At 43.7% G+C, this 14,162-nt stretch overlaps 1 protein-coding gene across 4 annotated transcripts in view; it reads left to right on the top strand.

Moving 5' to 3' along the window:
• Positions 1-2,003: 2,003 nt before the first annotated feature.
• INO80 (INO80 complex ATPase subunit) overlaps positions 2,004-14,162 on the top strand; it is a 61,633-nt gene continuing 49,474 nt past the window's right edge. Inside the window, exons 1-6 of one of the 4 annotated variants that reach the window (XM_063159038.1) lie at positions 2,059-2,109; positions 7,245-7,317; positions 9,340-9,525; positions 10,783-10,949; positions 11,044-11,111; positions 13,068-13,229. In XM_063159038.1, the coding sequence (XP_063015108.1) occupies positions 9,383-9,525; positions 10,783-10,949; positions 11,044-11,111; positions 13,068-13,229 (540 nt within the window). In that variant the 5' untranslated portion in view covers positions 2,059-2,109; positions 7,245-7,317; positions 9,340-9,382. Of the gene's footprint in view, positions 2,110-2,768; positions 3,192-7,244; positions 7,318-9,339; positions 9,526-10,782; positions 10,950-11,043; positions 11,112-13,067; positions 13,230-14,162 lie in introns of those variants that run through there. The other 3 variants (XM_063159037.1, XM_063159039.1, XM_063159040.1) reach the window with 3 other exon arrangements.

The raw sequence follows: 14,162 nt of genomic DNA, 5'->3' as shown, positions 1-14,162 counted from the left end.
AGAGTTCCAGAGAGGGACTTGACAGTCCAGTTGCATCTGTGCCACTATAATGATTAAAGTAGCAAAACTTTCTTGGGTAAATATAAGTACTGCTTTCCCTTTGGTTCTCTTTTGGCAATGGCATAAAGAAAATAAATATATTGAATTGGAGTCATCACTCACTGAAGCACAAGATTAAAAATTACTATTTTCTTAAGAAGAAAAACTGGGCTATTTTTTTAAAGGTCCATCAGCAGTGATGCTGCTCAGTGCCAGCTCTGTTTGTCTGAGCTCATGGTACTAACATGTAACCAAATCATGCACACCTCCTGAACAATGCAATTCCTGGCTGTACTTAGGGGTACAATTAGCATCACTAGTTAAGGACAACTCTAGTGAAGTTTTATTGGAGCAGTAGCAGTGGTCTTATTTTTATATCCTAGCAACTGTGTGTGGTGGTTTAAGCCCAGCTGGCAACTAAGCACCATGAAGCTGCTTGTTCCCACCCTGCCCCAGTGGAATGAGGCAGAGAATCAAAAGTAAAAACTCATTGTTTAAGATAAGAAGAGTTTAATAATTGGAAAAAAAAAAAAAAAAGAGCAATAAGTAATGATAAAAAGGGGAAGAAAAACAAGTGATGCACAATACAATTGCTCACTCTACGCTGACTAATGCCAGATTCCCTTCCTGAATCCAGATTGGCCTCATTTCCAAGTAGCTGCCCTTATTTATACTGGGCATTATGTCCTGTGGTATGGAATATCCCTCTGGTCAGTTCAGGTCAGCTGTCCTGGCTGTGCACCCTCCCAAGATTTCCTGCTCCGTGGCAGAGGATGAGACACGACAAGTCCTTGACTTAGAATAAACACGATTTAGTGAAACTCAAAACATCAGGTTTTTTATTCCACATGCAAAATTCAGTACTATCTCAGCTACTGACTCCATCCAGCCAAAAGCAGGGCACGGATACCTACTGAGCGCTGCAGTGACAAAGCTTAGTCCTGAAATACAGATTTTTATCGCTATGCCGTAGGTGACATGGATTAATCATCCACTTAAAGATTTGCTCTAATTGTACGGGTTAATGGGTTTGGGGAGGCAGCAGTGCTGAACAGCAGCCGGCCACACTGTGTTTACGGTGCAAAGCATCTTTGCAATTAACCTTCATATAGACCTAATTAGGCCTATTTCCTTTAGAGCCCCTCTAAAGCAGCTCCTAGCGCGGGACAAGGCGAGAGCGGCAGACCGCACGCAGCCCCACCGACTGCCCCACGTGTTCACCCTGACAGCGCCCCGGCTCCAGCACCACCAGCCCCTCACCGCTCTCGTCATCTGCGGGGGCTGCCAGGCCGGACAAGCTGCCTAGCTGCGGCGGGCGGCCGCCGGGACACGCAGCACGCCCGGTACCGGGTACGGGCAGCGCCGGCCCGGCACAGAGCGAGCGGCCCCGAGCCCCGAGCCCCGAGCGCGGCCGGGCGCACCCGCCGCCCCCCGCGGGGCCTCAAGGGCGAGCGCGCGTCACTTCCGGGACGCACCCGCCTCCCCGCGCCAGCATCGCGAGACCCCGCCCCGCCTCGCGCGAGACTCGCTGGCTCACCCGGCCGTCTGGCCGAATCCCTTCGGCAATTTCCGTCACCGCCAGACCCTACCAATCGGCCGCAGGAGCGCATCGATGAGGAAGGGCCCCCCGCGGGGTCCCTGCGGGGCCGAGCCCCGCGGTGCGGTCGTGGGGTCCGTGCGGCGGCCACGGCGGCGCGGGCGGGGCGGCGGGGCTCAGGCGCGGGGCCGGGGCGGCGGGGAGGCATGCGGGGTTCGATTGATCAGGCCTGGGCATGGCGCCTCTCCTCCCCCCCGCCATGGCTCCCCGTGTCCCTGCTCCTCTCCTCTCAGTGAGCGAAAGTGGCCGCCGCCGCCGTCCCAGCGCCCGCAGCCGCCGCCTCCTCCTCAGCACCAGCGCGGGCGCCATCTTGGCGAGGCAGGAGCCGGGAGCGCCCCGCGGCAGGAGACAGGCAACGCCAGCCCCGGCAACGCGGGGCGAGAGGCCGGGTGGAGCAAGCGGGGGAGCGAGCCCGGGAGACACCCCCAGCCCCCCGCCGCCGCCGCCGCGTCGCCGCCGGGCCCGGTACCCAGGTGAGCCACCGCGGCCACTGCGCAAGGGCACCCCGGGCCGGGGCTACTGGAGGCGGCAGTGGGGGCGCCGGCTGGGCAGGCCGCGGCTTCAGCCCCCGCGCCGACCGGCGGCCGCAGCAGCCGGGCCTCTTCTTAAAGAGACAGGCCCCTTCCCCGCCCTGCCCGCCGGATGCGCCCCGCGGTACCGGCGGCCGTGGAGCTGCCGTTCGCCCCCCCGCCCCCAGCCCCTGTCTAGAGCGGCGGCCGGGCCCCGCCAGGCGCGGGGGGGCTCGCCGGGGGGGGGGGGGGGGCGGGGGCGCCGCCGCGCACCTGCCGGCGCACGTGCGGGCGGTGGCGCGTGCGCGGGTGCGGGCGGGGGGTGCGGAGCGGGGGGGGGGGGGGGGGCGCGCGCGCGTCGAGGGCGGCGGCGCGGCCGGGCCGGGAGCGCCGCGTCACCGGCGGGAGCGCGTGCCCGCCGCCGCCTGCGGGGGCGCGCCTGCGGGAACGCGCTCGCCTCCCCCCGCCCCGGTGCCGTCAGAGCGCGGCCTCCGCCCCGCGGCCCGGCCCGGCCGCCCCTGTGCGTGAGGCCGCGTGGCGCGGCGGTGCCCGCAGAGCCCGGCGGGGCGGGGGCCCGGCCGCCCCAGCGCTCCCGGAATAGCCACCGGCACCTGCAGGAAGGGGCCGCCTGCCAGACTCGTGGCGTTGTTGATGGAAAGTGTCTCCCGGGTGCCCGTGAAACGCGGGTCAGCGCTGTGTTCGCGCCCGTGAATGCGCACTTCCCCAAAGCTGCGCTGTAAAGTCCGCTCCTGTTTGACTGCAAACAGGTAGCCTGGTGCAGTTGCTCTGGAGACTCAATACAATTTCTGTTCGTCATTTAGCGTTATACGTGCTTAACGCCGTTGCCTGTCTCCTGTGAATGATTTCTCCCACTGCGGTGTTGCAGATATTAATAACGCCTTTAATTTATTTTCGCCTTGGCGCGAAGAAAATGGTTCAAGTCAAGTTAGTTTTTTTACAGTGAAATATGTATAGTTCGGATTTTAGTGTCCTTCCTTACAAACAAATCTACTGCATGGATTTGTACAGCACATCTGATAAGCCCTGTGTGTATGTGATCGACACCGTTTTTAACTTCAGCGGTTCATTTTTGCTGTCACTCCTTTAGTGTGTATGTATAAGAGTGTCGTGACACTGAGAGGTTGGTAAGATAGTGAGGGAAAAGTACAAGAAATAGAACTGTATCTTGAACCTTTTTCCAGGGCTAAAGAATATTGCCTGTAATTCTTCTTTGTATATTCTCACGTGTGTTTTGTTGAAGTTGCTGAAAATACTGCCTCCCAGTTTTTGATGTTCAAATAAGCAATTTTTGTTTATTTGGGTATAACATAATACGCTGTAAATTCTGTAATAAGCATTCTCTTTGACAAGCTAGACTACATGCTAGATTAGCTTAGATGGCAAGTGCTCTTAGAGTTTTTTTTTGGATATAGTTCCCTTTTCGTGGTCTGGGGTGGAGGGAGTAAAAACCAAACAAAACTGAAAATATCCATGCAGTTGTTATTTTGTGTGCACAGAATGGCAAAGTGTGAGGGTAACTGTTGGTGCTGCTGTGTAGAGCAGAGACTATAAATGCATTGTTGGAGGCATCCATAAATACTGTTGACTCTCTTGGGACGAGAATTACTCTAATTGAACAACTAAATAGGTTTGTTTTTCTGCTAATTTGAACTTGGAAGCAGAGCTCTGATTCACCTACTTTTGTGTTCAGGATATTTGAAGGTATTCTGCTCTTTGCTATGTATATGCTTCTGATACACTGCGGTATAGTTTTTCTTTTAAATAATAAATAAGGCCCTATCTCTAACTGGTTTTTTTTTGGAATTGGGAAATCCAGAGGCAATGCCCTGCTGGCTCTTCTCTGTATTTAAAAGTGATTAAAAGGTGGAACACAGATCACTGAAATGCTGTCTCATTCCTTGGAAAACAATATGAAGCCTTACCACAAAAGCAGAATGGCAAAGTAAAGCATCTAGTTTACCTAGATTTCATTACTCAGAAAAGCAATTAAAATGTCTTTTTTAAATTTCAAACTCAAATTACGTGAACGCAGAGTTTAGTTGTATATACATTAATTTTATTTGTTAAGCTTGAGGTTAGTGGAGGCTTTCAGCTCATATGACATTTCATATTTGCTTTTTGAAAAGCCATAATGTCTTATATATCCCAGTTATATTTAGGATGCTGCCATAAAAAAAAAAAAAAACATGTGGGACTTAGGTTTTGCTTTAAAATGTGGTCTGTAGCTCTGGGAAATTGTTGTTAGTGTAACTATGCATTTACCAAAGCAAGCTAAAATGAGTGGGGAAAGGAGAGCGTGTAATTCTTCAAACAAAATAGTTCTTCAGGTTTTTTATACTGCTACAATTTTTTCTATTGGAGATTATATGCATTTAAAGAAGTCTGACAAAAATATGCTTCGCTGCTCTTACTGTGCTAGTCTGTGTTTTCCACACAGACCCTAACTTGGTGAATCTTCTGTTTGGATATATTTGTGTCAGGATTTATTCTGGAGATATTACTACTGGAACATCTCACAGCATTAACTGTTCTGCTCCTCCAGTGAGACTAGTATGTCTCAATTCTAAATTTCTTCAAGAAGGAAAAGTATTTTAGGGATTTGCATAAGTTTGGAAAATCTGTCTTAATAAGTTGGTGTCAAATTGCAAAGCACAAAAACCCCACGTTTGGGAAAAGCCCAGAAAACTGCTAAAATTGCAAGGCAATTAAGGTGGCATAGAAGATTGTACTTTGACCAGTTTTAATCCTTATATAGATAAAGCCTTCCATGCTATAAATAAATGAGGAATACATACTTTCTGTGATTTCAGGTTTTTGTCCACATGGATGTTTTGTCAGTGTGTTTGCAGTGATGGGATGGAGAAGAGAAAAGAGGCTGCTTCTGTGGGCTGAAGTACTGGAACAAGTGTTGGTGCTCACCTGCCTGGTCACCCTTCATAGCCATGCACTCAGTGTGTGGCTGGGGAGACTGAATTACTTTTACCTCCCTGATTTGCCTTGCTGAGAAGAGGAAATGTGCATTAGCTACAGTCCAGTACTTTTTACTTACATGGCAGCTTGTGTTTGTGCATGTGCCCTCAGCTAAGAGTGGAGTTGTTATCATTATTTACTATGACAGTTGATGTTAGTCATAAAGAGCAGGAAAACTAATCCTCTGGGCCTTATCTGAGGTGTAGAGGTGGCAGCAGCTAAAGGGAAAAAACACAAGAAACTCATGGATGAAAAAGTTGCTTCAAACAGCTCTGCAAAGCAAACCCCATCCAGCTTGCAGCTAGGCACAAGAGCCAGATTTTCACTTAGCACTTACGGGGTTCCTGTTTGATACCAGTAGGGAAAGCGTGCTGGACTTCCATTCAGAAATATGCAGTGGATATTTGTTTAAATTGGGAGAATCTACTTTTAAAGCTGAGCTGTTTTAGGAGAGCATGGTCGTGCTGTTTGGTTGGTGCAGGTCAGTGGGCATAAAATTTAGACAGCTTGTTATAAAACCTAGCTGCTCTCAGAAGATGTCCTTGGAGGATTCTTCTCCAGTGCGGGCTGTTTGCTTACTGACTGGATGCTATAGATGGGCAGACTTGAAAAAACAGGAGTGAGGGAAGAAACCCCACACCTACTTTAACATTGATCTAAGCAATGGGACTTTAAAACAGCATAAGGAAGGCTCTTTCAGAACTGAATTTAGTTAGTAAAAAAATACAATTACTATGAAAGTGATTTGCATGAAGTTATTACATTCCTGCTGATATTTTACCTGTACTTTTAATAATTAGTGGTCCGTATGATACAATTAAATGGCTTCAGTGTGAACTTCTGATTAAGAATGCTAGAGGATTCAAAGTGCCAGCCTGGCAGTGCAGAAGCTATTTATTTCCAAGTGCTGTTTTTCTAAATTGTTAGAACTCTAGGGAAGAGGAAGGGAGAAAGCAAATAGCTATTGAATTTGATACTGAAACTTAACATGAAGCTGGTATATATCAGTAAGAAAGTTGTGATGGCACAAGGATTACTGTGCAGCTTCTGCTCATTTTAACCCTGTAACATATGAGTATTTACCTAAATGTTACCATCAGTAATGAAATCTTTTTGAAAATCTGTGTTTTGTCCTTAAACTGAGTAGACAAAAGGATAGATTTGTTTCAAAAATGTCAAACAAAGGTGGAATGAATGTCATCACCATGTAAATCCACTGAAGCAATATGTTGATGGTGTCATACACAGTTACATACAGTAGTGGATCAGGCTGTGTGCCTCTCATTTGTTCCTGTCTTCTCTCACTTCAGTGTTCAATCAGTTTTTGCTATTGGAAATCTTTGTTGGTTAAAACCTATAGTGGAAATGAAAGGATAGAGAATGAATTATCTGTCACTTAGCCTTCTGTATTATTACTTTGATCAGCAGAGAAGCACTCTGTGACTGTCAGCATATAAATAAATGAAAGGTTGAATTAAATGTCTGAGTTATTCACTATTCAGTATGCTTGTGTAACACTTACTGAAATTTTTTTTGGGCATTGTAAATATGTTTTAAGGATATTGTTAAGCTCTCCTGTGCTTATTTGTTTATTTGGTAGGTAGGATGTAGGCTAGTAACTGTTTTGAGGACAAGAGTAGTTAATGTTGTATGTACAAGGGTCTTGTGGAGCAATTAAAATAGGAAGACAAGCAAAAGTGTGTCTTTTATATGGGTGAAATACAGAGAAGTTGTGTCAGGTCGAGGAGGACTTCATTAAATGTGGAAATGCAAGGCTGAGTTTTGGAAATGTGGTTTTCTGCAAAGAGCAGACAGGTGAAAGTTGCCATGTTTTTTTGAGTTAACTGTGTTAATATCATACATGCCCTTGTTGATGGATACATTTTGAAATGGAATGGGAAAAGGAATCACCATATTTGTTTTGCTATGATAGGGAGAGATTTTCACTCTTGTAATATATGTAATTTGTATTAGTGATCATGAGGAAAGGAAAATGCCTTTTACCTTCAAGGTGTTATTCTACTGCTTCATCAATTATCTCTTCCATTAGAGGCACAAGTTTCATGTTTCCTCTCATTTTTTAACCCTTTTACTTAATTTCTTCACAGAAAGGGTTGTCAAGCATTGGAACAGGCTGCCCAGGCAAGACGTTGGGTCACTGTCCCTGGAGGTATTTAAAAGGTGTGTGGATGTGGTACTTGGGGACATGTTTTACTGGTGGACTTGGCAGTGTTGGATTAGCAGCTGGATTTGATGATCCTAGAAGTCTTTCCTGACCTAAATGATTTTGTGATTCATTTTGTGTCTTCCTCTCTCTTGGAAGACCATTCTTGATTTAAGTTTTTTTGTTTGGTTTGTTTGGTTTCAAATGCCTGTTAAGTGCTATGACGTATGTAGATGAAAGCTGCTTGGAAAACGTGCATCTTACTACCCCTTAGTAGGGAAGGCTTTCAGGTGTTGCTAAGTTCTGCTGGAAATGAGGATTTGGTGACAGAGGTCAGTCATTCAACTGATGTCAGGTATGCAAAGACCTAGTATGTAGAAAGCTTCAGTCTAAAAATAATTTTTATCACAGAGCTGTTACCTTGTCGAATGAATTCTGGTGTGTTGTTGGTTATCCTCTGTGGGTACAGATGTTAACTCAAGAGCCAGTATTTATTAAGAAATAATACAATTTGCTCTTGTTCAAGCACAGCCATTAGTCTTAAGATGAGGATCACTTGTAGTGTATTGTAACTTTGAAGTTCTGAATTTGTTCTGTAATTTTGGAGGATAAAAGATTTAGAGAAGGTTAGATGCTGGGTTTTGGATTTCTCTATGTGGAGGGAGAGCAGCTTGAAGATTGGATACTCAATCTGTATGTTTACTTACATAAGCATAAAACAATTTAGTCATTTATTTAATAATTGAACAAATATATGTCTTTCAACAAATGAATGAGAAGTTTGCTTCAGATTTTGTAGTATTTTTAAGAAGTGATAGAAACTGCAAGAATCCTTCAGAAGAGCAATGAATCTGACTGGTTTTAATTTAAGCATCCTGTTCTAGCGAGAGGTGTCCCTCCCTGTGGTGGGGTTTGGAACTAGATGTTCTCTAAGGGCCTTTCAAACCTAAACCATTCCATGACTTTTGTCCTCCCCCAGAAGTAAAAGCTTTAGACATTTATTTATTTGTTTGTTTGTTTGTAAATATTTAAGATCTTGACAGCACTTTGATTTATAAAGTAACAACTCTGGCTTTGGAAATCACATACCTTTCTCACTGTTACTATAACAGTGATGGCATGTTTTGTAGTCAAAGAAAAGTAAAATTTGAGTTGACAGAGCTATTTCTGTAACAGTTGTTATGATGTCCTTTGTAGTTGAAGGAAGAGAAAGCTGCAGTTGACAGAGGAATAAGATGTTTTGATACCTTTGTTTCCAGAGTATGTAGTATGCAAATATTGCAGGGGTTGCATTTGGATTTATTAAGAATCTTAAATCCAGAGAACAAATAAAAAAAAGTTCCTACTAGTGGAAAAACATAATGCTAGAATACATTCTAAATTTTTAAATATTAAAAAGTATCTTGAAAATGCCTTTTTATGTATTATTTTTCTTTAATAAAATAACAGTTGTGCTTTAGAAGGAAAGGGTTTTTGGTCAAGTATTTGTAGCTTGTTTGCCAGCAGGTAACAGCTATATTTTCAGTGCTGAAAGAGCATTACTGTAAGGTAAAAGAGAAATATTACAAGTATTCAATAGACTACAGCTGTGAACTGAATGGTAAAAAAAACAGAGGAGCAATATTTTTAGTAATTCTTCCTTTTTGAGTTGGTTATATATATGCCTTCTGTTCAGGGTTGAGCATGTTACCTTTAATAACATGATGAAAGCTTACTGTGGTTGCTTGAGGACTGTCTTCATAATACTTAGAATTTCTATGTCACCACTTGGATTATCATATTAGGTTAAAACAGTGCTTGTTCGTATCAAACAGCAACCACAAAGTCATAAACCAGAAAACTAAGAATCTAGTTTGTGGCTGTGGTAGTACTGTGGTGGAAAGTTGAATGGCAATTTCTGTTTGTTTACTATACCTATTAACTGCAGCCTAAGCTTTTGCCCACAGTTGTCTTGGTTTTTTGTCTTTTTTGTCAAACAGGGACCTGTTTGCTCATTTCAGAGGAGTTGTGGTGCTGATGGCCATTGTTTCCTTTTACAGCTGTGTGTTCAGAGGCACCTGTGCATGAGGAGAAGTTTGTTCTATGGCCTCAGAGCTGGGTGCCAGGGAGGATGGCAGCTGCTCAGAGCTGGCAAAACCCCTCTATCTGCAATACCTGGAAAAAGCTCTGCAACTGGATCAGTTCTTACGACAGACATCTGCCATCTTTAACAGGAGTATATCCAGGTACCAAAAGCTTTTCTACTCCTTGGGAGTGCCAAGGAAAGACAGGCATTTTTGTAATAGTGTTCTACACCCTACACCATATGAAGAATTTATCAGTGACTTGTTCATTAGAAGCTCTTCTGCTTTAGGAGAGGTCACTTGGATCGCTCAGCCTAGAGAAGGGGAAATCTAAACAATACTATTAAATTTAATAGTAAATCTAGCATTAGGTTTGAGTTTTGAAACAAAGCTTTTCTGATTTCTTCTCTCTGGTCACCCCTGACAGGACCTGAGGCAATGACATGAAATTTTGTCAGAGGAGATTTAGGTGGGATATTAAGGAAAGGTTCTCTAACCAGAGGGTGGTTGGGCACTGGAACAGGCTCCTTAGGGAAGGGGTCGCAGCACCTGCCTGACAGAGTTCAAGAAGCCTTTGGACAACACTCTCAGGCACATGGGATTCTTGAGGATTCTCCTGTGCAGGACCAGGTGTTGGACTTAAAGATTTTTGTGGCTCCCTTCTAACTTGGGATATTCTCTTATTGTATAAAAGATTTTGGACTGTGCTTCTCTCAGTTCATAGTGATAATACAGTGTGCTACCAGCTCATATACAAATTAGTACAATGTTTTAAAGCTCTTTTTTTGTAGCTGAGTGGCCAAAACTTTCTTTGTCTGCAAAAAGTAGAATGAGGAAGCCCTAAGTAGATTTTCAGGGACACTTACAGCCTTAAGTCATAAAGAAAATGGAAAGACCTGTCAGATGCAGAATTTGTCTAAGTTGTAGCAATGAGGCATCATCAATGTGTGTTTCTGTCCCAAAACAATCAAATATGTAATTTCATCAGTGTTTTCAGTATTGCAGAATTACAGAACTGCTAACAGAATGGGCAATTGCTAACAGATATATTTATAAGCATGTATTAAGCCCCACAAAAGGATTAGAAAAAGTATATGTACATTTCTTACATGTCCCAGTGAGTATGACAATATTATGCTTTGGTTTGACTTGCATAGTTCATGCTTCTAAAACTAGACACCTAGTTGAAGACTGGAGGTGCAGGTTGATAACATAGCCAGGCTGATCTCATGGTTAACTGTTGCTAAGGGATAAATGGGAAATTATTAACAGCAATATTTCTAATGTGTAGAATTACATATGAAGCAGTCTCAATTCTCAAACCTTTAGACAAATGCCCATATGTAAGAAAGCTGGATGGTCATCTTCTCTTTTGAATATTTTCCTGTCATTGTCACGGTATTACGGATCTTCTTGCAGTGATGAAAGTGAAGATGGATTGGATGACAATCCTTTGCTGCCTCAGTCTGGGGATCCCCTGATGCAAGTTAAGGAAGAGCCTCCAGACTCCTTGCTTGGAGAGTCTTCTGGAGCAGGGAATTCTGGGATGCTGAACACACATTCCCTGAATGGAGTACTCCAGCCAGGTGGGCGTGTGTTAGGTTGAGTCTTGACTTTCTTTGGGTTAGTCTGGAAAAGCATTATTTCTAAGAACTTTTTTTTTTTTTGTTCTGTAAACAGAACCAAAGTCTGAAAAAGGGAGCTTGTATAATTTTTCCAAACTGAAGAAAAGCAGAAAGTGGCTGAAGGTAAGAATATTGGAAAGAAATGCAGCTCTTGTGGAATCTGTGAGTAGAGTTACCCACCTAGCCATTCTCAGTCATTTACCAGCAGTCCTGGCTAACCAGGGAGATCCTAATTGGCTGAAAGTTTGCAAACATGGCAACCATTTACAAGAAAAGCTGGATGTAGGGCCTAGGGAACTACAGAACTGTCATCCTATCCTTGGTGCTCTGTGAAATGTTGTGGAGTGTTATATCACACAGCATGTGCAAGATAACCAGGGCATCAGGCCCAGCCAGCATGGTTATATGAAGGTTGGGTCCTGCTTGACCAACCTGATCATATTCTGTGACAAGGTGACCTGCCTAATGGATGAAGGAAAGGCTATGGATGTCTTGACTAGACTTCAGTAAAGCCATTGACACCATCTCCCACAGCATTTTCCTCGACAAGATGGCTGCTCACATTTGGATGGGTGCATGGTTTACCAGGTGAAAAACTGCCTGCATGGCTGGGCCCAGACAGTGGTGGAGTTATATCCAGCTGGTGGCCAGCTCCAGTGGTGATCCCCAGGGCTCAGTACTGGGCCTGGTCCTGTTTATTGTCTTTATCAGTGATCTGAATGAGGTGATCAAATACACCCTCAGTTACTTCCAGGCAAGTTGGATGGCAGTGTTTATCTGCTGGAGGGCAGGAGGGCACTGCAGAGGGGTCTGGATCATGGGCCAAGGCTGACTGCATGAGGTTCAATGCAGTGAATATCCTGGTTGAAAGCAGCTGAACATGATCCAGCAGTGTCCAGGTAGCCAAGAAGGCCAATGGCATCCTGGCCTGGATCAGCAAGTGTGGCCAGCAGGACCAGGGCAGTGATTGTCTCCCTGTACTTGGTGCCCTGGTGAGGCCACAACTCGAGCCCGTGTCCAGTTTGGGCCTCTTAGCAAGAGAGACATTGAGGTGCTGGAGTGTGTCCAGGGAAGGGCAGTGGAGCTGGGGAAGGCTCTGGATCACAAGTCTTAGGAGGAGCTGCTGAGGGAGCTGGAGTATTAAGCCTGAAGAAAAGGAGGTTTTGGGGGGACTCCATTGAAGGGAGATTGTAGTGAGGGGAGGATGAGTCTGCTCTCCCAAGTAATAAGCAGTAGGGCAAGAGAAATGGCCTCAAGTTGTGCCAAGGGAGGTTTAGATTTTATATTAGTAAAATTTTCTTCACTGGGGAGGATGGTCAAGCATTAGAACAGGCTGCCCAGGGAAGTTTTGGAATCACCATCCCTGGAGGTGTCCAAAAAGCATGTGGATGTGGCACATGAGGATGGAGTTACATGGTGGGCTTGGCAGTTAGTTTACATTCAGAAACTGAATTAATTTTAAATTAAACTAATATATTATAAAAGGTATTAAATGGAGATTTGGAACTTGACTGAAAATTTGTTTTTACGTTGAACTCACTACAAGGTCTCAGTGAGGATGGCAGAAGAGAGTGGAATGGTGGCTTTATGCTGTCTTTGCGTTTTCACTGTATTGTAGCCATCTCAAGTTTGCAAAAACATGTTGCCAAGAGGTCAAACAAGAGCCAAACTTGCAGAAACCGATGCAGGTAGAAGTGGTAGAATAGCAGGCAAACTACAAATGGGGTAGGGAAGCACCTGCAAACGACACATCACAAAATACCCCTGCTGTTATCCTGGCTTTTCTCACTGCTGCTTTACTGAGACCACAGACAGACAAAGTGGACTAAAATGATTTAACTGTCACAAACTAACAGAAAACTACTTTCCTCCAAATCAGAAAATGTGTATTGGATTCACTGCTATACAGGTCTGCTCCTCAGAAATCTATTTTCTGAGTCTTTTTAGATGGACATGTTGTTAGTGCTAGGTATCATTGTTGGGTGAGACCCACACCCCTTTATTAGGTAAAGGCTCAAGAGTCCTTTGCATAAATAGGGACTTGGGATTGTTAAATTAGTTCCCATTTATTCTTGTTAGAGTATCCTTCTGAGTGATGATTCCAGTGACACAGATTCACCAAGTGATGAGGATGGAGAGGAGGAAGAAGAATTTTCTCTTTCAAGGGAGGAACTTCACGATATGCTGCGATTACACAAGTATAAAAAATTGCATCAAAGTAAATATAGCAAAGACAAGGAGGTAAAACAATGTTTACATTTTCTTGATTTTTATTCTTTCCTTTAACTGTATTATTTTAACTGCTCTTATGTTTTTATCAAAACTCATAATTTTGTGAACTGGAAAATATACTGTTTGGTAGGCAGTAATTGTCTAACAGCACTTTTAGACTAGGATTATTGAATCAATTACATACATAGAATGAAAGATGCTGTGAATCTGTCACTAATGTACACAACTAGTACTAGTTGTTTGTTTTGGACTTTCCTTTGATATTTTCTTTCTTTCTCTTAGAAGAAAATAGTCTGCTGCATTTTTGCATTTTTCTTAATAGTAAGCCAAATTCCATGGCTGCTTTGAGTCTAATAATGTATTTTTTCAGATTATAAGGGCTTTTACAGAAATGTTCACTGCTGATTTGAATTGCAGCAGAAAGTCTTAGATGAAGGAGGTTATTCTATTCTGTTATCTGAGAATGTGTCTGAAGTTAAAATTTGTCCTCCTGTTTTATATTCTTTTCGAATCTCTCCAGAAGAGTGAAGAAATACTTTTCCACACAGGTCTTTGCTTCTCTCTACTTCTTTCTTTTGTTTTCTTGTAAAGCTCTGAACCAATATTAGCTTCTTGAAATATTGCATAGCTACACAAATATTCATACACCACATTTTTAAACTGGTCATAGCTTTGTTAGATTTTACACAAATACTTATTTCCAGACTTGTAAGAAATAATACCCAGTGAAATTAACCAGTGAGAGATTGTTAGATCAGCAGTACACAGTTATGGAGGGAGAGGAACATATATCAGAAAAGTTTGTTTATGCTTGTGATCTCACTTTTCAAAAATCTTCTATTAATTTAAAAGTATGTTTCGATTTTAATTACTTTGTTTCTGAGCAGTACTGCCTTTAATTTGCCTGTTTATGTGTAACCTGTGTGGAATTCTTCACTACTT

This window comes from Melospiza melodia, chromosome 6 (assembly GCF_035770615.1).
Source record: "Melospiza melodia melodia isolate bMelMel2 chromosome 6, bMelMel2.pri, whole genome shotgun sequence".
Classification (NCBI taxonomy): Eukaryota; Metazoa; Chordata; class Aves; order Passeriformes; family Passerellidae; genus Melospiza; species Melospiza melodia.
This window is presented reverse-complemented; position numbering and strand designations above follow the sequence as displayed.